This window comes from Aotus nancymaae, unplaced genomic scaffold (genome assembly GCF_030222135.1).
Source record: "Aotus nancymaae isolate 86718 unplaced genomic scaffold, 86718_ANA_hifiasm-v0.15.2.pri h1tg000067l, whole genome shotgun sequence".
In the NCBI taxonomy this organism is placed as follows: domain Eukaryota; kingdom Metazoa; phylum Chordata; class Mammalia; order Primates; family Aotidae; genus Aotus; species Aotus nancymaae.
This window is the reverse complement of record NW_026988482.1, coordinates 2432419-2455794: the sequence shown is the minus strand read 5'-3', so window position 1 is coordinate 2455794 and position 23376 is coordinate 2432419. Positions and strand designations below refer to the sequence as shown.

The 23376-nt window shown below is 39.5% G+C and overlaps 1 protein-coding gene across 6 annotated transcripts in view; it reads right to left on the bottom strand.

The window, feature by feature from the left end:
- FXR1 (FMR1 autosomal homolog 1) overlaps positions 1-22969 on the bottom strand; it is a 64022-nt gene extending 41053 nt beyond the window's left edge. For 2 of the 6 annotated variants that reach the window (XM_012456944.3, XM_012456953.3), the window contains exons 1-3: positions 21767-21899; positions 2586-2638; positions 722-815 (exon numbers count right to left, since the gene is read on the bottom strand). In XM_012456944.3, coding sequence (XP_012312367.1) covers positions 722-815; positions 2586-2638; positions 21767-21883 — 264 coding nt within the window. In that variant the 5' untranslated portion in view covers positions 21884-21899. Of the gene's footprint in view, positions 1-721; positions 816-2585; positions 2639-21766; positions 21900-22880 lie in introns of those variants that run through there. The other 4 variants (XM_012456965.3, XM_012456960.3, XM_012456970.2 and 1 more) reach the window with 4 other exon arrangements.
- Between the last annotated feature and the right edge of the window lie 407 nt (positions 22970-23376).

The window sequence follows — 23376 nt, the reverse complement described above, 5'->3', positions numbered from 1 at the left end:
AATATTTCACATTGTTACACATGAACTCTGTTAATGATCACTATAGTAAAATAACTGTCATTTCATAAAGACACCCAGGCAAATCATAAGACAAATTATTTAAAGTAAATAGGAAAAAGAAGGAAAAGAATGACACCATAGCACATAGTGTTCTATGCCAGATTCTTTTAAAAATTCAAATGCAGCCTGGGAGCGGTGGCTCACACCTCTAATACTAGCACTTTGGGAGGTTGAGGCAGGTGGATCACCTGAGGTCAGAAGTTCGAGACCAGCCTGACCAACATGGAGAAACCAGTCTCTACTAAAAATACAAAATTAGCAAGGCGAGGTGGTGCGCATCTGTAATCCCAGCTACTCAGGAGACTGAGGCAAGAGAATCACTTGAACCCAGGAGGTGGAGGTTGTGGTGAGCTGAGATCACACCATTGCACGCCAGCCTGAACAACAAGAGCGAAACTCTGTCTCAAAAAAAAAAAAAAATTCAAATGTACTATCATCCATGACTTCCAAATTATAATGATAAGTCTACAAAGCTAACAATGCGACAGGTGAGATCTATCTGACTCCAAAATTCAAGCACTGCTAGATTACACAGCCATTACCACCAATAGAAAGAACAAAGGAATTAGATTTATCATCCATCAACTATGCTAATTTTCCTAAAAGAATATTTAAATACAAAAAATAGACACCACAAGAAAATAAACTTAAAAATACATACCTCTACTTCATCTCCTTCACTAATTTCTTTTTTTATATCAGGTGGTGGTGGTAATCTAACTTCATTAAATGGAACCTGGCGTTCTGGCTGCCAGCTGAAGGATTAGAAAAGGTGTATTAACAATTTAAAAATATACAGTCTATGCTTGGTGCTGCATAGTTTCAAGTTAGTTTACCATTTAGCTTTCCCTAAAGAGAAGAAAAACAACCTTCATACTATTAATATAATTTCCCCAAGTAATTAGTTACTGAAGTAGAACAGATTTTGTATGACAACTCTTGATGAAGTTCATAATTAACATAATTGATAGCAACTGTACATTACCTCCCAAATTACTCATCTTAAGAGCAGTACACATATTCTCCCAACTTATTCATCCTAAGAGCAGAACATACATTATTCTGCAAATGAAATAAGTTCATAATGATGACTAACTTCAAATCAAAATGTCAAATCGATACAGCTGCCCAATAAATAGTAGATCAACTTATTTCAAATACTTTTACAACTATATGACCTATCAATAAAGGAAACACAATTTCATAGATTACAAAACAATATAAACTGTGTAACTCTTTTTAATATACATGTTTACCGAAACACAGAAAATAAATCAGCAATTATTTTGAATATCTGAATTACAAAAGATTACTTTTCTCACGTTCCATTTATCTTTCCTATAGTGGATACATACGTTGTAATTAGAACCCAGAAAAAGCTTACTTTTAACTCTGTAGCAAATATGAATGTATTAAACCAGTAACTTATCAGTTAACTGACATTTTTCTATGTTGTATTTTAAAAGCTGAATTTATAAAGTTAAAAATTCTTCCCTACTATACTATCTCACAGGTCATTTACATGTCTGAGAAGTATACTATGACATAAAATGTCTCTCGAGTTTCTATCTGCCAAGGCTAGGCAAAGTAGCAGCTGACAAAAGATTTGGGGATGCTTTCTTTTCATCATTACTTTCCAAATGGCAGCTGCTCAAAGAAATCATCTCAACACTTGTTTCTACATGAAGCAGCTGTTAGGCAAAGATATTTTCAGGCAATTCCACAAACGGCTTAAAAGTAAAAGCTGAACAGTTTTTTTCTGACCATCAATTAAACAGTTTTTTTTTTTTTTTTTTTTGAGACATAGTTCGCTCTTGCTGCCCAGGCTGGATGCAATGGCATAGTCTTGGCTCATTGCAACCCCCATCTCCCTGGTTCAAGCGATTCTCCTGCCTCAGTCTCCTAAGTAATTAGGATTACAGGCACCCATCACCAAGCCTGGCTACGTTTTTTGTATTTTTAGTAGAGACAGGGTTTCACCATGTTGAGCAGGCTGTCTCAAACTCCTGATCTCAGGTAATTCGCCTGCCTCAGCCGCCCAAAGTGCTGGGATTACAGGTGTGAGCCACGACACCCAGCCCAGTGCTCTTTTATAACCCTTCCTAACCAAGCCCAACATACTGTCTTCCCCATTTTTAGACTGCATACCCCTCAAGCAATTAAAGATGGCTTAATACTTATTCTGATGACCAGTAGTCAACTGGAAAACCTTCTACAACATCATTTCAACATTCTGGGCTTTTAAATATTAAGCATATTATCATCTAATTTGTGCCAGTGATTCACATCCATACATGTTCTGGCAAAGAGAGTTATGAAAAAAGTAACAAGTAAATTATGGACAGAAAAACAGGTAAAGAGTTATCAAAACTAGACTTAAGATCAAACAACCAACCCCCCCCCCACACACACACACCCTCCAAAAGCAAAATCATTTTTCCACTGGCAGCAGGAACACCCAAAAACAAACAGTTTGGCATTGCCAATCTCTAAAATTAAGATCTTTGTCAACAAAAATAACTTACTTATTTTCAAAAACAACTGTAAGAGAGTCTTCATGAACATCTTTGATAAATCCCTGCAAAACACGAAAACATTATTAAAAACATATCAATCTTAGGCACTTCATAACTCTACAAGGCTGTATACAAGATACAAAGATGGCATGGAATACTGAAAGGACAGAGGGTTCGGAATTAGGCAGATGTGAGTTTGATTTCCATCTTTACCATTTATGAGATATATGATCTTTTAAGTTATATAACCTCTCTGAACCTCATTTTTCACCTGGTGTCATCTACCTGGAATTAGCAAAAGTAAATGTGCATCGCTGGAACATCTCAGGTATTAGTTCAGCAAGACAGTTATTTAGTATTGTTGACTAAGAGTTCACTATTTACTACTGTGACAAAGAGTTCAAGCTCTGGAGTACTGGCTCCCAGGATTCATAACCAAGCCCTATCACTTGTATATTCCTGAATATAGTTTTGACCTAATGAAATTAATTACAGCATCATACACCTAATGAAAAATTATGAGAACTAAATGAAGTAATATTTACCACAGTACCTGGCACAAATAAAGAATTTAATTTTGTTAGAAGTGCTATTGGCCGGGCATGGTGGCTCACGCCTATAATCCCAGCACTTTAGGAGGCCAAGGCGGGTGGATCATGAGGTCAAGAGATCGAGACCACCCTGGTCAACATGGTGAAACCCCATCTCTACTAAAAATACAAAAATTAGCTGGGCATGGTGGCGTGCACTTGTAGTCCCAGCTACTCAGGAGGCTGAGGCAGGAGAATTGCTTGAACCCAGGAGGCGGAGGTTGTGGTGAGCCAAGATCGCGCCATTGCACTCCAGCCTGCGTAACAAGAGTGAAACTCCGTCTCAAAAAAAAAAAAAAGTGCTATCAATACTACAACAGTCCACCTTCAGTAAAATGCATGACTAGATTTTGAATACTACCTTTGCCATTAACTTAATCTTATTTTTCCTAGATACTTCTCTTCTTCCCTTAAAAGAAAACTGGGTTATGGTGAGTACACTGTTCACAACTATGACGGAATGAATACAGTCTCAATAACAACTGGTTGCCATTTATCAGCCTTAAAATTAATATTAAAATTAGCCTTTGTACTCTATCTTCCTTTGATTAATACAGCTGAAATAAACCATTAAAGTCTGACATAAGAAAGAGCAAAGGACTTGAGTGTAGAATTATTGTTGCTGAAATCCTGATTCCACTACTATGTAACCTTAGGCAAGCCGTCCCTTTGCACTTGTATAATTACCCTTAACATTAAATGACCTTATATTACTATGAATCAGAACTGCAGATTACTCAATGTTAGTCAAATGCTTATACACAATCAACCACTGGGTACACAGGAAATACTTTTCTGAAACATCTTTATCACAATAGACTCCATAATGTCCACAGCAAACTAGCTACATAAACATATGTATGCAGTATCTAGTCAAAGCATGGCAAAAATGAGCACATCTGTTTATCTCACTCCTTCCCAAAAGTCCATTAAGTAACACTAAAGACATCTGAATAAACCCAAAAGAAAGAGAATAAAGGGAAAAGACAAACTTGCAACAACAACAACAAAAATTTTTTTAAACTTACACAGTAAATGGAAGATTAACAGTAACAAAAAAACGAAGCTTTGGGAGGCCAAGGAGGGCGGATCACCTGAGGTAGGGAGTTTGAGACTAGCCTGAACAATATGGAGAAACCCTGTGTCCACTAAAAATACAAAAAATTAGCCAGGCATGGTGACACATGTCTATAATCCCAGCTACTCAGGAGGCTAAGGCAAGAGAATCGCTCGAACCCGAGAGGTGGAGGGTGTAGTGAGCCAAGACCACGCCACTGCACTCCAGCCTCGGCAACAAGAGCAAAACTCCATCTCACACACACCCAAAAAAAAAAAAAAAAAAGACTGCTATAGTGCTCTGCCTTGCAATTCTGGATATTAATAATTAATCCTCCCTAAATTTAAATATAAGAGTTGCCACTCTAGTTCAGGCTCTGATTATCCGACCATGCTATACTGATGACTTTCTGGCCAGTTTATTTCTAGTAGGGCACACTCTACCTACCTACCTACCTACCTACCTACCTATCTGTTTCTAGTAGGGCACATTCTTATTTATTTATTTGATTGATTGATTGAGACAGATGAGACAGAGTCTCATGCTGTTGCCCAGGCCGGAATGCAGTGGTACGATCTTAGCCTCCTGCCTCAGCCTCTTTAGTAGCTGGGAGTACACCAACCACACCCAGCTAATTTTCTGTACTTTTAGTAGATACGGGGGTTTCGCCATGTTGGCCAGGCTGGTCTCAAACTCCTGACCTCAGGTGATCCACCCACCTGGGCTTCCCAAAGTGCTGGGATTACAGGCGTGAGCCACCACACCTGGCCCACATTCACTTTCTTTCAACAATCACTCTGGTCAGCGCATTCACCATTATATTACCAGCAAATATATCTATATTATACCCTTGCCATTTTTTAATAAATTTCAGAAACTGAGAATGTCCATGTTTATGATTAGTAAAGCATCAGAAGACAGCCATATTTTCAACTTCCACTAACATTTTCTAGTTCTTCAACAAACTCACACAAAGTTTGAAAAGTCTCACAAACTAATCTTCCTAGTTTCTGTATAAACCATATATAGTGGATTAGTTCAAATCAGAACTCTAAGCCACTAGATAATTTCACTCTCCATTCTCAACTTTAATTTTTTTCCCTCACTCTCCTTTGTAATAAGATTCTTTTTTTCTATCTAAAAACCAGCACCCTTCCTTTCTTTCCCATAAATACTTCTATCATAAACATCAGCATCAACTATGAGTGCACATTTTTCACAAAGTTTGAAACATAGCTCTGTACACATCTACTTTTTTTTTTTTTTTTCTCTGAGACGGAGTCTTGCTCTGTCGCCAGGCTGGAGTGCAGTGGCGCCACCTCGGCTCACTGCAACGACTCCCCAGTTGAAGCAATTCTCCTGCCTCAGCCTCCTGAATAGCTGGTATTACAGGCACACGCCACCACATCCAGTTAATTTTTGTACTTTTAGTAGAGATGGGGTTTCACCATGTTGGCCAGGCTGGTCTCAAACTCCTGACTCATGATCCGCCTGCCTTGGCCTCCCAAAGTGCTGGAATTACAGGCGTGAGCCACCGCATCAGGCCCCTTTGCACATCTACTTTTATTGCCAGCACCATTCCGCCATAAATTTTCTAGATTAAGGCCGGATAGTTAGTCCTTAAAATTTATGTGGACTGTGGTGAAGAATTTTTAATATTCTACTCCATAAAATCTAATCCCCAATTCCTAAATGTTAGACAGACATGTTTCTAATGGCCAGATTTCTGTAAAACTGAGCCCACTTGATACAAGACACAGTCAATACTTTTAAATATATTTTTGTACTCTCCAAGTCACCAGAATGATGCTAGGTCCCCTTACCTGCTCAAAAGACCCAAATTGACAGGGTTGGGTCTTTACCAAAATCTAACAGGAGACACCAGTAACAGTCACATTTGTCTGAACACGGCAGGGGTTTTATGCCTTTAAGTCTCCGTAACTTCCATCCTCAGTCCCCATCTCTCTTCTGATTCATACTTATCTGGCCCAGGCCCCATATTTCTCAAAACAAAGCCTCTGACATTTCTTTTTCTTCTTCCCATACATATGCAGACATGGAAGATTTCAAGGCATCCTTATTAAATGCTCACCTGTCTTGTTCACTCACACAGTCCAATATATGTTTACATTTGAAACTCTTAACTATAAGATAATCATTAATAAATAGGCAGTATAACACATCTTAAGAGTATTCAAATGTTCACAGCCTGCTGCAGGTAAATGGAAAAAAAACTTAAAATGTACCCATAACTCTGACAAAACAACAAATAGGCATTATATAATAAAAAACCAGAAATGCCATAAACTAAATGCAAAATGAAGGTAGGCATGGAAGGAGTAGAAGGAATCCTTGAGCAGTGAAAAAACACTATCTGAAGAACTAATTTCAAAAGCAATCTAGTATAAAACAATTTTTTTAAAAAGGTTCTTAGTTAAAGATCCACTTGAGCGGCAAATTAACAATCCATTAGCTTTCTAGATGTAAACGAGCAGGTGTGTAAAATAAAAATTTTATACAAAAAATGTTCTACTTACACTAACAGCCAAAAAATAAACCCTACAAGTGTTCTCAACAAAAATATGCACAGAGCTATGCACAAAAATGGCTGAAGCTCTAATAAATAGAAAATTCAGAATAATGTGAAACACTATCATGTTCTTAGAGACCTTGATATTAAGAAAATTTCAATATGCCCCTAACATTAACCTATTACTTCAATGGGATCCCACAGAAATACTGAGGAAGAGTGTGTCTGTGTTGGGCAAGGAGGGAGAAGGTGGGTAATAAAATAAGTCTATCTCAAAGAAAATTTTTAAAAAGACAGCATTCTAAAAGGAAACTTCTAAAATGGGGTGCGGGGGGGCTGGAGCGGGAGAGAACAGTAACACTCTACACTTACCAAACTATAAAGATTATTTTAAAACTACAATAATGAAAATGGATAATATATTTTAAAGGAACAGAACACAGATTCCAAAAGTAGGCCTAAGTCGCTTAGGAATTTACAAATAGGGAAGGAATGGATTCTTTTTAAAATGGTATTGGAACATTTAAATAATTCTTGAGGAAAACAGAAATAGATGTCCTCACCAAAAAAAAACAAAAACAAAAAAAGATAAAACATTCAAACTTAAAAAAAAAATCAATAAAGATTTCAGGAGAAAGCAGGAGCCAATGGAAGGCCTTTCTAACCAAAAAAGCAAAACCCCAAAACCACCAAGTTTGATAAAGGTATACTACCCGGAAGCTAAAATATGAAAGCATCACATACAAAGGAGAAAGGGGGACAGGGGCCGAAACAACATACAACAGGGTTAAATCCCCAATTCCAGATATCCTCGGGTGAGTAAGAACTAGCTGATGGAAGTATCAATGGACATAAACCAGGTGAACAGGTAATTCACAGGAAAAAATGTAATTTTAATCATATATAAATCTCCTTTAAAGTGTTACATATTTGTTACAATTTGTTCTGAACTTTTTCTCTTCAGTTGTGTCTTGTAGATCCTACCTTATAAAGATCTACTCTTTTTTAGATAGTGCTTAAATGGTCTGTGGAAAGAAAAAGGTACACAGGGTATCCGCCTACTTTATGAACACGTTTTTTAAATTACAGAATACAGCTGAAAAACAAGTTTTTCAACTTGACAGGAGCAGTCATAGAAAAAAAATCCCATAAACAGAAAGAAACATGGTATGAATATATTTCAGGAGTTAAAAGATTAATATTACAACTATAACAAAAAATCTGAACAGATGAATTACAGACCCTGGCTGTGGAAAAGTCACCTAATAACTCTGTATGTGGATAAAAACATCATTTACAAACCTCTCATTTTATAAGAGAATTCATTTTTAAAAAAATGAAGTTGAAACAATACACATATAGCCCCAAAGTTTCACTCTCTAGGTTAAAAGTACTAATTTAAAACCTTATCCGTCTTGAGCTCTTTTCACTAAATCACTATGAACCAGATGATTAAATGCTTTTGCCAATTCGTATAGTTTTAAACTCTAAAAGATTAAGTCTGGTAGTCATGTTAATCAGGGGAATAAGGCACCTATCATAAAAAGATATTTAAGGCAAGGTTCCCAAAGTATCAAAAACTCACAATTGGTAAGGCAATATCTTTTCCAAAACTAGGATTCCAGCTGAAAGAATATTTTAATGTTTAAAATACTGATCAATAGATCAGATACCTTGATTGAGTTGTGGCTCTGAAATCTGTACAGTTGTCCCTTCAGGAACATTCCTGATAAACCCATTAAGAAAATATCATCCTAGTCTAGAAAAATTCCTTTGACTGGAAAGTAACTGCAATTTCAAATTCATCTATTATTATAGTTTTTTTTTTTTTTCAAAGATGGGGTTTCACAATGATGGCCAGGTTGGTCTTGAACTCCTGACCTCAGGTGATCCACCCACCTTGGCCTCCCAAAGTGCTAGGATTACAGGCGTGAGCCACCACGCCTAGCCTATTACAGATTTTTTTAAAACTCACTAATGCCTTCCTACCATTGCAATTCATTACAACACTAAATTTACATTCCTTATAACAACAGAGTAAACAGAAACTTTATTTCAAAATTCTTCTTAGAAGAGTTTTCTGATTGTAAAACAAACTGCCTTTTTTTCCTGACAACAAAAGAACAGTCAGCAAAAAAAAATACAATCCTCCTAAATAGAGGTTAGGAACGATCCTTAGTTAAGCCAACAACTTTTTAATTAAAGACTCCAATCTCAAGATTCCAATCTATTAACATGTTCACGGTAAAACAGGGGACCTGTCAGGAATCACAACTCTAGTTCACGCTTATTCTCTTAAGTAAGCAAAAGGAAGTATCAGACTCACATTACGGATTCCCTCAAAGGTGATCAAGTATTCTTACATAGTTTGTCACTCCAGCTTTTAGACTACAGTTTTTCTTTTTAATTCTCTTCTCATGAATCACTGGCAATAAATTTAAACATTTTTCTCTCTAGATATGGCACAACAGTCAGAAATAACTTTACATCTATTTATGCCTTTGTCAAATGTGTTATTTAAAAAAAAAAAAAAGTGCAATTGATGGCTTAATTCCTGATGCAAAGTTGTGGTAAAGTACTTACTGTATTTCCAAAAATAAACTGATGAAAATTAATTCTTCTTTATTAGAGACACTGGGCTGTTTGTCAGATAGTGAAAGGTCTTTCCTCTGACTAGGTTAACTCTCCATTTTCCCCAACTACACCAGTTAAATATTACTTCTGTGGATAAATGTGATTACAAAACACAGCTCATAAGAAAAAGTTACTAACATAATTTATGCAAATTCAGCAACTCCGGTTTATTTTTTCCCCAAGAACTGCCACAATGGATTTGATTATCACCTGTTATTCCTTGATCAATTATCAGTTTATTTACTGATTCATACTGTGGCTCCAGTCTTGATTTCCAGCTCATCAATTCTAACAACTTAACATCTCTGAAATCAGGATGCGTCTTACAATGGATGGCATCTTGGAATAGCCGATAGCCACATGTCAGTCAGGATATAAATGTCCCTCTTTAGTGCTCAAACTTGGTTTGCTTGCAATTTTCTGCGGTACCTGATGGTAACTCCTTAACATTTCAGTCAGCAAACCAATGAAGAACCACTGTTAAGAATGACTGCGGTTTCTTATCAGAATGTTGTTCTGTTGACACCTTCTGATAAAATCTAGAAAACACCAGGATCAAAGCTCACAAAATGAGTAAAAATTTCTGGAAGAAAATCCTGGAGATAATAGAGGAGAGCACTTTTAAAGTATGCTTACAAGTTCAATACTCTAGATGACACTAAGGAAGATATTTTGAGAAGAAACACAAATATGTGAATATGTTTTAACGAATTTCTTTTGCTTGAACTTCCCATTTTATGTATGGGAGTGTTTAAAAGGTATCTTTCAATAAGTACATAAGAATACTAGAAGATAACCATGTTCAGATTAATTGGCACATTTCTTCTTTCTTCAAGGTAGAGTGCCTCTTACACCTGATGCTGTTTTATGTATAATGAAATTGCAACTGCATCAACGCCCAGCAGTGACTCACGCCTGTAATCCCAGCACTTTGGGAGGCCAAGGCAGGTGGATTACCGAGGTCAGGAGTTTGAGACCAGCCTGGCCAACATGGTGAAACCCCATCTGTACTCAAAGTACAAAAATTAGCTGGGTATGGTGGTGAGCACCTGTAATCCCAGCTACTCGGTAGGCTGAGGTAGGAGAATCGCTTGAACTCAGGAGGCGGAGGTTTCAGTGAGCCAAGATTACGCCATTGCACTCCAGCCAGGGTGACAAAAGTGAAACTTGGTCCCCCCCAAAAAAAGGAAATTGCATCGATCTTCCACTAACTTCCCAAATCTATATATGGAAAAACAATCTATTCTGTTGATTGTAAACCCAGCTTCCAACTATTTAGACATCTCCATGCATAGTTTACTGACATCTAAAATGAACATATCCACAGTCAGAATCTCCTGTTGTCTGCTCTGCACCCTACACAGTATGATCCATTTAACAGGATTTTGAAAATGAAAGAGAAAACTGAACAAAGCAAACAATCTTTGTAAACCAGGGTTCTAAGAGAATACAGCCCAATGTAATAAGGCATCCACTGTGTATAATGAATTCACTGCTCTCTCGTACATCTACATAGTGCTACTACCTATGTACTTTCACTGAGAGAAATGAGAAAACAGTGTTTCTGTGCTTTATAGTTCCGATGAGAAACTCAAGCTAAAGGCTAGGCATGATAGCTCACACCTGTAACCCCAGCACTTTGGGAGGTCAAGGTGGGCAGCTCACCTGAAGTCAGGAGTGCTAGGCCAACCTGGCCAACAAGGCAAAACCCCACCTCTACTAAAACAAAAATCAGCTGGGTATGATAGTGCACATCTGTAGTCTCAGCTACCTGGGAGCCTAAGGTAGGAGAATCGCTTGAACCCAGGAGGCAGAGGTTTCAGTAAGCGAGTATCACGCCACTGCACCCCAGCCTGGGCAACAGAGCAAAACTCTGTCTCAAAAAAAAAAAAAAAGAAATTCAAGTTGCAAGCTGCAAAGTCTGATGTGGTGTCTCTCAGATCTGGGTGATCATCATTATCTAGGCAACTTTAAAGTTCTCAGATCTGGGTGATCATCATTATCTAGGCAACTTTAAAGTTCTCTTTAAAGTTCACCAAAGGGTGGTCTGTAATCCCAACCCACTCAGGAGGCTGAGGCAGGAAGATGACTTGAGCCCAGGAGTTCCAGGCCAGCCTGGGCAACGCAGGGAGACCCAAGACCCGGTCAAACAACAACAATTTCTCTACTTGCAAAATAAAGGAGGTGAAGATTCTTAAACTGGGGTACTCCCAGACATTCAAAGATGTCCTAGGAGTACTTAAAGCCACTCCCTCCACACAACTGCCATGGTAAATCTTCCTGGAGCTTTTATGACAAGTAATTTAAAAGATTGATAATAAACACTTTATGTTTCTGGACTGTCTACATGGTTAACAAATACATAAAGAGCTCCTTATCAAGGCAAGGAAAAAAAAAATCTCACTAAATGAAGACACTATAATATAGTGATTTCACTGTAAGTTCTCAGATCCTACTACTTATGATGTTGTAGGTAAAACAAGAGAGGATCCAAGACAGTAAGAAAAGGAAAATAAGATCCCTAACTGGCCTTATTTGCCAAAAGGCAAATCACAATGTTCCCTTCTCCAGATCTCTGTATGGTATTCCCAAAACACCCCAGACTCTCTGGAGTAATTCTTAGGAGGGTCTGTCAACCTGGAATGGAATCCAGCCCTCCAGGAAGCTGAGCATCATCCTCTCATCCCAGTCCTAGAAGTGAGGGAGATCGAGCTAAGGAGGGCAAATACCTAATTCCCACACATGCAAGAAAAACAGTCTTCAAACAGAGATGATTAATACATGGCACTAGCATAACTGCCTATTCATATGAATATGAAAAATAATTCATGTACTATTTAAATGTAAAAAATAAATAAAACTGCAAAATAACCTAAGAAATTATATGTATAATCTGGGCACAGATTGTCTTAACCAGGACTGGAAACCCAGAAGACTTAATGGAAAAAAAATGAGTATGTTAAAAACTAAAATTTCACTATGGCCAGCAATACAAGAAAAAGAAGCAAAAAGAATAGGGAGGCAGGTCACAGTGTGGCTCATGCCTGTAATCCCAGCACTATGGAAGGCTGAGGCAGGAAGATCACTTGAGTGCCAGGAATTCGAGGCCAGCCTGGGCAATACAGCAAGACCCTATCTCTACAAAAAATTATTTTTTAAAATTAGCTGGGCATGGTGGCACATGTCTTAGTCTCAGGTACTCTGGAGGCTGAGGTGGGAGGACTGCTTTAACCTGGGAGGTCAAGACTACAATGAGCCATGATCTTGCCACTGCACTGCAACCTGGGTGACAAAGTATTATTTATTTTGAGGTCCTATCTCAAAATAAATAATTAATCTAAATAAACAGGTGAGAGAGGGGATACTCTTACATTAGGTGAGGCTTAATATCAGTAATACAAAAAGATTTCCAAAACTGACAAAGGATATCCCAACAGAAAAATGGGCCAAAGACAAGAAATTCTTAGAAAATCAAATTCAAATGGCAAAAAGTCAAGTCTTGAAGAACAAATTCAAACGGCAAACAAACATTAAAATTCACAAGTGGGATCAAGTTCTAATGAGATAATATCCCTTTACATCCAAGAGATTGGCAATAATTAAACCTAATAAAGCCAATTTCTGGCAGAGATATAAAGAAAACCAACTGCCATTTGCTGATGGAGGAAACAGGAAGCCTTTTTGGAAAGTAATCTTTTAACATTTATTACAGTTTTTTTTTTTTTTTTTTAAAGGTTCCCTTTCACCAAGCTATCCCAGTCTTTAAAATCTATCCAATGGAAATAGTTACGTGGAGCAACAAAAAACTGAAAACAAAATGTATGTCTATTAACTAGGGAATGGCTTAATTGTATATATTCTTACAACTATATAACCTTAAATAAATCATACTCCACATGAAAATCGTCAAGATGTGGATGATCCTATTTTTATTTTATTTTATTTTTTTGAGACAGAGTCTTTCTCTGTCACCAGACTGAAGTGTAATGATGCAATCTTGGCTCACTGCAACCTCTGCCTCCTGGGTTCAAGTGATGTTCCTGCCTCAGCCTCCCAAGTAGCTGGGATTACAGGCACCTGCCACCACATCCAGCTAATTTTTGTATTTTTTAGTAGAAAGGAGTTTCACCCGTTGTCCAGGATGGTCTGGATCTCCTGACCTCATGATCTGCCCACCTCAGCCTCCCAAAGTGCTGGGATTACAGGTGTGAGCCATGGCACCCAGCCAAATGATCCTATTTTTATACAGTAATATTGAAAAACCCTATACTTTTATCTGAACACATATATATATACAATTCTATGAGCATGGTAAAAATACCTGGAACCATGTACACTTGCTACAAACAAGGGTTACCTAATATGGATGGGGAGATGAGAGACCCAGGTGGTGAAGGGCAACCAGGAGCCCAAAAAAAAGGGAAAAATGCAATAAACGAAGTTTTTATATCATACTTATATATGTGTGTGTAAAATTATACACATGTATATGTAAACATATACCTTTAAGAGTTAGAATATATCAAATATTTTGTCAGCCAACACGTTTTCAATATAGCAGATATATGCATCACCACTCCGCACATCCATCTAATTTTTCCATCTCTAGGGATCTCGAATATACGCTTTGTGTAATAAACTTATAAGATGCTTACAACACCTAAAAGATTCCAACAAGCAACAGTCAAGGTTGCTATTGCAATCAAATGTCTTAACTTTAAACAACATACTTTTAAGATCTACGCAACTCAATCTACAAAATAAAATTATTTCGAATCACTAGATACTTGTACCACAAATTTAAAAAGTCTGCAAATTTACCAATTACATTATACATTGCAGTAATTATTGCATCATTATGGAGCAAGTTCTTTTTTTTTTGAGATGAAGTTTCACTCTGTTGCCCAGGCTAGAGTGCACTGGCACAACCTCAACTCACTGCAACCTCTGCCCCCTGGGTTCAAGGGATTGTCCTGCCTCAGCCTCCTGAGCAGCTGGAATTACAGGCACTAGCCACAATGCCCCGCTAATTTTTGTGTTTTTAGTGGAGACAGGGTTTCACCATGTTAGTCGGGCTGGTCTTGAACTCCTGACCTCAAGTGATCCGCCCTGCCTCAGCCTCCCAAAGTGCTGGCATTACAGGCGTGAGTTACTGGTCCTGGCCAATTATGGAATAAGCTCTAATTAGAAAAAAGTTATTCAAGGCAAGTATTCAGCATTGATTAGTATTGACCATGTAACTGTTCGGAATTTGAAGAAAAAAAAAGGGGGGGGGGACAACGAGGCTGTGAAGATTTGTTAAACATACATAAGTAATCTACCACTGCTTGCACACCAGTTATGTTCTTGGCTTGTTAGGTTCACCCATTTGTATGTAGTAATACACAGTTCTCTTTGAAATGGAATGAGTTAACTGTTTTCTTTGTCATGGAATGAGTTAATGTTTCCAAATGACCACCCAAAACTATTCTGAGCCAGATAGGATGGCTCACACCTGTAATCCTAGCACTTTGGGAGGCAGAGGCAGACGGATCACCTGAAGTCAGGAGTTCGAGATTAGCCTAGCCAACATGGCAAATCGCTGTCTCTACTAAAAATACAAAAATTAGCTGAGCTTAGTGATGCATGGCTGTAATCTCAGCTACAATAATTACTGAGGCCAGAGAATCGCTTGAACTCAAGAGGCAGAGGTTGCAGTGAGCCAAGACTGCTTCACTGCACTCCAGCCTGGGTGACAGAACTAGACTCAAACAAACAAAAAAGCTTTTATGACTTTCTTGTTGCAGAGTTTAAGTTCTATACAGTTCCTTCTATGTATGCATAAAGTTTGTGACAGTATCTGAACTTGACCATGATCAAAACATAACTCCTTAAAAAAAAAATCATTTAAGTTCAGTTTGAACTAAAATCAGAAATGATAAAATTAGTTACTAAGATTACACATCGTTCAACAAATATATACTGAGGGCTTATGATGTACTAGGTACACATATCAACAAAATTTAAGACTTGAAAATAACCGAAAAACTATAAAAGCAAAAAGTTTGTATGAAAAGAGAACCAAAAAAAGCTATCTGTGATTAATTATGTAGTTTGAGAAAGGAAGTTGGGAGCCTCTGAGGCTCCTGATCCCGAAGAAATCTCAACACAGGAGCACATCCCTTTGCCAACAACAATCAACTTCATCAGCTATTCTACTAATGGAGACCTCTGTTCATCCTCCCAAAAGAGATGGCACAAAACGCTGAAGTTAGAGTATGGCAGGCAAGTTAAAACAACTGAGATCATAAATTATCTTAAAGAAAGAGGTCAGGTGGTGGCTCAAGCCTGCAATCCCAGCACTTTGGGAGGCCAAGGAAGGCGCATTATTGGAGCCCAGGAGTTTGAGACCAGCCTGGCCAACATGGTGAAACCCCGTCTCCACTAAAAACATAAAAACTAGCCGGACATGGTGGCGGCCACCTGTAGTCCCAGCTACTCAAACGGCTGAGGCAGGAGAATCGCTTGAACCTGGGAGGCGGAGGCTGCAGTGAGCCGAGATCACTCCTGGGCAACAGAGCAAGATTCTGTCTCAAAACAAAACAAAATGTATGAAAAACAGGTAATACTAATTTCACTATTATTTAACCTAATGTATCTAAAATATTATCCAACATGTAATCAATAAAAAAAATTATTGGCCAGGCACAGTGGCTCACGCCTGTAATCCCAGCAGTTTGGGAGGCGGAGATGGGCAGATCATTTGAGGCCAGGAGTTGAAACCAGCCTGGCCAACATGGTGAAGCCCCGACTTTACTAAAAATACAAAAATTAGCCAGGCATGATGGAGGGCTCCTGCAATCCCAGTTTCTCAGGGGGCTGAGGCATGAGAATCACCTGATCCTAGAAGGTGGAGGCTGCAATGAGCTTAGATCCTGCCACTGCACTCCAGCCTGGGCAACAGAGCGAGACTCCCGTTCAAAAAAAAAAAAAAAAACCAATTAATGAGGGATTTCACATTCTTTTTTTAATACTAGGTCTTTGAAACCCAATTTGTATTTTACATTTAAAGCATATCTCAATTCAGGCTAGTACATTTCAGCTCTGTGGCTGGCGGCTACCATATTAGAGCAGATTTTTCTAAAGCAAAGGCATAGCTCAAATCATTTCTTTGGGAATCCTCCCAATTTATTCCTCATAATTCTCCTTGTATTAATTAATAACAATTCATAATTAGTAATAATGTGGCAAAACATATTTGTACTTCAAATTATACTTCAAAAAAATTATACCATAACAGTTAAAGAGATTGGCTCTGTGCAGTCAAACTTCAGAGTCTGAATCTTAAATCAGCACCTAACTTTACAGACCTGGATTCACTTAGCCTCAGTACTCTCATATGGTGTTAACATTAACTACTTCACTGTGGTTGAGAGGATTAAATAGGAAATTCAGGTAAGGTGCCTACAAAGTGTGGTAAGTAGTCTGTGTGCTCAATGAAAATTAGTTATGGTTGAGATGGGACTGCCACCAAAGGAAACTAGCAAAGATTCCATACTTGATAAAGAGGTTAAGGGAAATACAACTGCTTCATACTACATATGAAAAAACTAAGTTGTTTACCTGGATGATCCCGCCAGTTAAGAGCTATTACAAGAATTAGGGTCAATCATGGAATGAATGCATATTGCTCTTCCCACTACAAAAAAACTAATCTGACAACCTGAACACTATGATAGAGAACTTACTCATAATTCAGCAAAGTGTCTGCCGTTTTCCTCCTAATGAAAATGTAAGGTCACTACACTAAAATTTACTTTGAAAAATCCCTAATGCTGGCCAGACTCGGTAGTTCATGCCTATAATCCCAGCACTCTGGGAGGCCCAGATGGGAGGATCACTTGAGGCCAGGAGTTTGAGACCAGCCTTGTCAAAATAGCGAGACCCTATCTCTACTAAAAAATAAAAATTTAAAAATAAAACCTACCTCACAGAGTCCTTGGGAGAATAAAATCAGGAAATACACATAAAAGCTTAATACATAATCTAGTAAAGAACAGGCTCTCATCTTAAACTATTATCTTACTCACAGGAGGCATACAATTATCTGATATAGAAAATACACAGGTACACAGAAGTAAAAATATGGAAAAATTATGTTTTCTGGAAGTATTTAAAGCCAGGGCCTTGACAATACATCTCTAGATAGATGTGCTTTTCTGCTTTCATATTTTTTGCAATTATGTCTTGCTCTTGTAATACAAAACACAAAACTTCACAAGAAAAATATGCATTTAAGTTGACTTTTTTTTTTTTGAGACAGAGTCTCACTCTGTCACCCAGGCTGGAGTGCAATGGTATAGCTTTGGCTCACTGCAACCTTTGTCTCTCAGGTTCAAGCGATTCTCCCACCTAAGTCTCCTGAGTAGATGGGACTACATACAGGCACGTGGCAACACACCCGGCTAATTTTTTTATTTTTAGTAGAGACTGGAATTCACTATGTTGGCCAGGCTGCCCTCCAACTCCTGACCTCATGATCCATCCCTGCCTCAGCCTCCCAAAGTGCTGGGATTACAGGCGTGAGCCACCGTGCTGGCCTAAATTGACGTTTTAATAACTGTGATTGACATCAACAAGTTAGAGTAGAAAATCCCAGCCTTCCTTCCCCTCCACAAATAGCAACGTTTTGCAACTATCTGTGAATAAAAATAAAAATTGTTCTTATCAATTTTCACTCTGAGTTAAATCTTCATTCCTTAGCATTTTAATGAAAATCATCTTTTTAAAGATGCACAACCATTTTAAAAGATCTGGAACTACATATTTTTAACAGAGTACCCTAATATTAAGACAGTTTTCATCTTTATATTTTCAATTACGAATCTCCACAATGGAACCAACTAACAAGATTCTGTGCTAACCTTGAAAAGTCAGTATACTCTCTGAACACAAGTCCTTTACTATAATTCTATTGGTCATCATTATTATTGATAATATACCTACTGCATAATTTAGATTGTGATCAAATTCCACTTAATATTAAGCTAAATATGGAAGTTAATTACAGAAATATTATAGTACTTTGAGATTTGTTTTGTAGTCAGTTACATAGTTAAAACAGAGCTCTAAAAGTAATTAACTCTACCTTCTGTACAAAGTGCTTGAAATCTTAGAGATTACAGGTTCCCTTGGAACATCATGGAAAACTTTCCTCTCTCTGAGCCAGAAGCTGAGTAACTCACTTTCAACTTCTATTTACAATTATACTCATGGTCGGGCCCAGTGGCTCATACCTGTAATCCCAGCACTTTGGGAGGCCAAGGAGGGTGGATCACTTGAGGTCAGGAGTTCAAGGCCAGCCTGGCCAACATAGTGAAACCCCATCTCTACTAGAAATACAAAAATCAGCGGAGCATGGTCGCACACACCTGTAGTCCCAGCTACTTGGGAGGTTGAGGCAGGAGAATCTTGAACCTGGGAGGTGGAAGTTGCAGTGAGCCAAGATCATGCCACTGCACTCCCGCCTGGGCAACACAGCAGGGTTCCATCTCAAAAAAATGTAAAATTATACTCAGCCCAAGGCCATATAAATTGCAATGCTATTACAAAGTTTAATATACATTAATACATCAGTTAAAAAGCACTTTAGGCTGGACATGGCGGCTCATGTGTGTAATCCCAGCACTTTAGGAGGCCAAGGCAGGCAGATCACCTGACCTCAGGTGATCTGAAAACCCGTCTCTACTAAAAATACAAAAATTAGCAGGGCATAGTGGCGGGTGCTTGTAATCCCAAGTACTCAGGAGGCTGAGGCAGGAGAATAGCTTGAACCCAAGAGGTGGAGATTGCAGTGAGCAGAGATCACGCCACTGCACTCCAGCCTAGGCGACAGAGCGAGACTGTGTGTGTGTGTGTGTGTGTGTGCGTGCCTTTCTCTCTCACACATTCACACACTCTCACACAGCATTTTAATGATACAAATGGGCAGGAGGTTTCTTTGGGGTAATGGAATGTTCTGAAGTGGTTATACAATTCTGTAAATACACTGTCATGCAACTGTACACTTAAAACAGGTTAATTTTTATAAGATATACATTCTACCTCAATAAAACTTTTTTTTCAGGGCACCTTAAATGTCCAGTAGTATAAAACCTAAGATACTACTCTAGGTATGAGAAGTACAAATGTACAAAGGCTATGTTATTTTATGTAACAGCACAGCCCACTATCAAATGCTTAATTAACGTCTTCCCATTCTCTCTCATCCCCACAGATTTTCAGGGCTGCAAACATACACAAGTCAAGTTTTTATCTCTTTAACTATAGATTCACTGTTAAATGCAGAATAATGTGCACGCCATCATCTGTTTACATACTATTTTTCAAAGACTACCCTAATTTTAGGTAAAATACTCAGATCTTCAGCGCTTCTCTGATTCCAATTAATGTGCGAAATGAAGTTTCACTTCTACTAGAAAAACTTGAATCAAGGTCTACTGACCACTGCTTCAAGGCCTGATAACTGACTTTGAAATTCAATGGCAATTCACACTTGTAGCCAAATGTGTGTCATCTGTGTATATGGGGGGTAAGAGGAGGGGAAAAAGGGAAATTCAAATCACCTGTACATTGAAAATCACCAAAAAAAAAAAAAACTCCAACAAATACACTTAAATGTGAACAGTTCTCATCTTAAGGCAACTTCTAGTTTTTGCTGAGTTCCAAAATTCCCTCAGTGACTATGTATTATCTTCTAAATTAGAAAAAATTAAAATTGCTCCTATGCTAAACGGAAGCCAGACTCAAAACACTACACGATATATTGTATGATTCTATATACATAACATTCTGAATAAAGCAAAACTAAGAAGACAGAAGACGCTAGAGGCTGCGGTTGAGGAATGGCTGACTAAAAAAGGCATGACAGAAATTTGGGGGGTTATGAATCTCGATAAATGCTGACAACTGTGTAACCACCACCACAGTTAAGGTGACAGATAATCTTGGTAATTATCAGCAAAAAATGCTTATCTTACTGTATGTAAATTAACTGCAACTTTTAAATTCTAATGATTAAAAACCAATAAATTTCTGTGCAATAAGCCAATGTTTTTCAAGTCAGCAGTTTAATAGGATACAAAATACTGGATCACTGAACTACTTCAAATCTCTCGTATTAGAGAGATTTGTTCAGGGGTCCATTGTTAAGGTAACAGTAAGCTGAAGTACAGACCTAGAATTCCCATTTGTTCACCACTTCAAATCCAGAACTCTCTTCCACTTCACCATTCTCATTCTTCCAGAGTTCTGAAGACCACGGTGTCCACAAAGTGCATGTGCAAGTGGATTACGGCTGGACATAAAATTCCAAATGTTCGAGTGTACATTATTTCAGTGCATACACATGTGACTAGTGTCCTTTCCAACCCTGCCAAAGTACCACCTCACTTTGTGAGGCAAATGAGTTATGGAGTCAAAGCTTAAGCAGAACCAAGCAGTAGACTGTAGAGTATGCATAGAGATCAATAATAAATACTTCAGAGTTCCAAAATGGGGATATTTGATTCCTTGTGAATTGACTGGGGAAAAAAAAATACCATGAGAAACCAAAGTAAGACTGCAAACAATCTTTGAAACAAATTGACCACCTTCACCTTATTAAAAAAAAGGAAAACATAGCTTGTATAGCAGGCTAATGAAAAATATACTTTGCTAAAAAGAAATAGCTGTCTACCACATGCATTATGTAGAATAACGTGTTAACGCAAAATAATCACTTTATTTTTTCCATCATGCAAGACAAAAATGCCTATCTCCCTTATACAAGAACTATATAGCCAAATCGTGAGAAGCTAAAACTTTTCGGGAAACGGGTGGGGGATGATGCAAAACGACTTATCTACGCTTGATAGGAAAAACGTGGCTAAGTCTGTTCTTTGCGCCATCTAACCCAGCGAACCATATCTGCAGTCGTCCAGGGAAGGCAACCACCAGGTTTCAATAACAACAAAAGTCAATTAAATATCCACTCAAATTTCACCTAGGTCATTTGTCTGACATCAAGTCTTAAACCTAGAACGTAAGGTTAATGTAACTACTCACGCATTAACTTAAAGTCTCATTTCCAACAGGCACTGTCCTGCTTTACGTTTACCACCTAAGGAGATTTAAACTTGTGAAAAGCTTAGGGAGATCCTTTATACGCTGTGATTCCCCATTATGCTAGTACCACGTGAGAGTTAAACCAAATCCACAGAGCTAATCAGTAAACTAAGAAAGGAGAAACAAAACGCTGAAAATAGAAAATCATGCCCAAATAAAATAAAAACTCGTGGGATAAAAGGTACGCTGAAATGAAAACCTGTGAGAATTCATTTTGTAGGCGCACAATACTCACGCATATTAGAAGGCCCTTCATAAAAATAGCCAAGACTCTCAAACATTTGAGATGCTGGCTTAGTGAGATTGACTGACAGACAACAGCTGGGGAGATTTTGTATTGATCTTGTAACATCCTGGCATACTTCGGGAGAATAAGGAGAAAAGAACGCTATAGTGGCAAAAAAAAAAAAAAAAAAAAAAAACTGCTAGGATTTCATTTTCAGATATGTGAACGCTGAAAGCCCCTACCAAATTCCTGTACTCTATTTCTCTTACGTTTTCCAGCCCCGATTTCACAGTAATGCATGTTCTTCCTCCCCAACCAAACAAAAAAACCTCGTGGAAAAAAAGACACACACACCTCCCTCCAAAAACACGGGCAGTCATACAAAGAAATTGGTCACCTCCCCGCCTATCTCCCTGATCCATTTCGCATTTTAAATCTTACTTTAAAGCGGAGAACTCTCTCCTTTTCTTCCGCAATAGAGGGGCTAAGGCGCCGCCCAATTTCCCAGGCCGCAAAAATATTCCAACCCGCCACAATACAAGGTTTCTGCTTTTCTGTCTTCGATCCTGTAACCCTAAATCCGGTACCCCCATTCTCCTCAGACGCTAAAGATGTGTTGGCCAGAAACTCAAATACAAGGGGTGAATTCCAAAGATTCCGCGCTACACGCGCCCCAGGGGGCGGGGAGGGGTCGCAGGCGCGGGCCGAGGCGCTCGGGCCGGGCAGGTCCGCGGGCGGGGGAGCGGGCGCGACCACACAATCCCACCGCCTCCTCACGCCTCCCCGCCTCCCCGGGCTCGGGCCTGCTCCGAGGAGCTCCCGTTGTCCCGCCGCCGCTCAGCTGCTTCCCACCGGCCCGCCAAGAGCCGCACTGGCAACAAGGAAGGTTTCTAACTAGGAAAACGCAAGAGGTGTCCGACGTGTTATTTCAAAACATAACGGAGCCCCGGCCCCCGAGACCGTTAAACCGCGGGTGGAGGGGGGAAAAGCAAGGAATCCCGCGGCCTCGGACTTGGGCCTGGCCGCCTTTCGACCCCAAACCTCACTCTCCGGGACCACCAACCCTCCCTCAAACGCGCCCCAGCCCCCAGAACACTCGACAGAGTGGCAAAGGGGTCAGTACCTTGTAGAAAGCCCCGTTGGAGCCGCGAACCTCCACCGTCAGCTCCGCCATGTTGGAACCGCAAAGGCCGCCGGGAAGAGATTCTAGAAACTTTCCAACCAGAGGGGAGGAGGGGGGAGGGGCGCGGAGGCGGGGAAGGGGAGGGGACAGCAGGGCGGGGATCCGAATCCCCGCCCCTCACCCCGGGGTCTCAGCGTGCCGCACCGACTCTCCAGGTGGGATCCCGGCGCTCCCAGCATCGCCCGCCTCGGGCTCCGCCTGCCGCCGTCTACGTCGGCTTCGCCTCCCGGCACAATCGCCGACCTTTGTTGACCCGCCTCCGGGTCCCCGCCCCCCCGTGGCCGCTGTTCGCGCAGCGCCTGGGTGCTGCCTCCCGCCGCCCCGGAATCATCGGCCCGGGCTCAGCCTGCCCCGCGCGTCGCTTTCGCTCGCGCCCCGCATCCAGACCTGAAACTTCTGGGAGGGCTGGATGCCTGGGAATGGCGTTCTCACCCAC